Below are 2,024 nucleotides of genomic sequence, written 5' to 3'. Positions count from 1 at the left end.
AATACACTCATTCTTTTTGCCATGTACATCAAGTTTATTGACAACAAGCCCCACCAACAAGGCTAGGTTACATTGGCCCATTACTATGATGAGCCATCTTCCTGGCCTATAACAGCAGGCAGGATGGTTCAAGTTATGACTTTACCAAGCAGTGCCTATACGAACAGCAAAACTATAGTTCTACATTCCAAAATTGCGAACATGCAGGATTCTTATTGCAGAAGGGACAGGCAATGTAACTTTTTCAATAAAATAAGCTTGCAAACTTATTTTCCAAGTACACTGAGCTGTATGGTGTTACATCACACCGTCCTAGCACCGTCATTTTATTGCAAAAGGGACATTACCATCTAAAAGTTAGAAATTGTCTTCTGCACCCTTTCTGAAATGTTTTAGGTATGGATAAAGCACCTTATAACCTAATCATGTAATTATTTCCTACAATTACAGGATTAAATATAATTTGATGGTTCATAATGGCTGGGATCGGTCTATGTTGACTATATAGTTACTATTGATTAGGAAGTTTGTAATACATGTTCCCTTCCCTGTCCCCCCTCCTTCCTTGGTTTTTGTGTTGTCGATGTTATATGTAATGTTAGGCGTATTTAAGTATTTATGTCATGTTTAACTGGGTGGAAAACAAAGGTATGCTATAATTAGATAAAGTAAAAATAGAAAATAATACGCAGAAAATACAGAAAATACGCAGTGTTACCAGCATAGGATAAAGTGGAAAAAAAAGTGAACCCTTATTGCATTCCTATAACTAAGGGAGTAATGAAGATTTAAACAATAAGGATTGAATAATTGTTAAAAGATGAAGTATAGAAGGCTCTTTCCTCTCTCTCCATATATCACTGAGAGATTTTACACTAATTACACTAATTTAAATACGATTTGGATGAGGACTCTTTTTTTTTTCCTTTTAGGATGGAACCACTAAATAGAAGAAGTGTCTGTATAAATATGTTGTAATGGAGAGAAAGGTAATATTACTTTTTTTCTCCTCTTATTAATAAATTAATTACACGTTTGTTTTGGGTGGGATAATAGGTAAAGGGTTATAGCAGATAATTTTGTCACAGGAATATATAAGGGGGGTGGAAGTGGGGAAGCAGTTGACAATACAAAGATGAACCAATTAGGAGTATATAATGTGTAATGAGATACTCATTATAATAAAAGATAGAGAATAAGCAGTAACCAGAATTGAGAAATATTAGAAGTCAGGATTACATATATAATTAAAGTTGTATAGAGATTATGCTGATCTGGTATAATCTGTTGGAATGTGAACAATTTATGACACATTTTATTTTGGCTTGTTTAGTTGTATGAATAAAATAAAAACTAATAAAGACATTGAAACATAAATATGATTTGATGGTTCTGATCTATTGATTTGCCCTTTACCTGGCCATCCTTCTCACCTTACACATGTGCTGTATCCAGCATGGGTCACCCACACGTCAAATGTCTCTCTGGCTCCCCTAGTGGCTGATGGGAGAATGTCGCCGCTGTGATTTGCTTCCTGTGCCGGAGTCAGGGAGGTCGGGTCAGACGGATGGAGTCTCCGGGACAAGTCCCGAGCAGTGCAGCAGCCGGTGAGGGTGCAAGCGGATGGGTAGCTATAATATAATACCATATCGCCCGATCATGTGTATATAATGACCATGTCTGTGATTAGCATGTATTGATAGTGTTCTGTACAATGCCTCATACATTACCCCAATAATCTCTCCCATCAGTGCGGGCGGACTTCGGAGCCTATTCACCCCCCGGATCCACTCGGAAGCGGCATATTCGGTTCGCTGCCCATCATGACATTATCCTGCTGCGGGAGGTCATCCATCACAACCCGTTCTGGGTGCGGGAGTTCGGGCAGGTGTGGGCGGCGGTGGCGGAGAGGATGAGCACAGCCCTGCAGGGAGAAGGATTCGAGGTGGATGGCCGGAGGTGCCGGGAGAGGACAGCACTGCTCCTGGATTATTACAAGAGGCAGAACTTTGCCATGCTGCGCA

At 39.8% G+C, this 2,024-nt stretch overlaps 1 protein-coding gene across 1 annotated transcript in view; it reads left to right on the top strand.

The window, feature by feature from the left end:
* The first annotated feature begins 1,470 nt into the window (after positions 1–1,470).
* Positions 1,471–2,024, top strand: part of LOC140325818 (uncharacterized) — a 13,510-nt gene continuing 12,956 nt past the window's right edge. The window contains exons 1-2 of the mRNA XM_072403865.1: positions 1,471–1,607; positions 1,752–2,024. Of these exons, the coding sequence (XP_072259966.1) occupies positions 1,568–1,607; positions 1,752–2,024 (313 nt within the window). The 5' untranslated portion in view covers positions 1,471–1,567. The remainder of the gene's footprint in view (positions 1,608–1,751) is intronic.

The sequence above is a fragment of the Pyxicephalus adspersus genome, chromosome 3 (assembly GCF_032062135.1).
Source record: "Pyxicephalus adspersus chromosome 3, UCB_Pads_2.0, whole genome shotgun sequence".
Taxonomy (NCBI): domain Eukaryota; kingdom Metazoa; phylum Chordata; class Amphibia; order Anura; family Pyxicephalidae; genus Pyxicephalus; species Pyxicephalus adspersus.
Note: the sequence above shows the minus strand (reverse complement) of the source record. Positions and strands in the feature narration are given on the sequence as shown.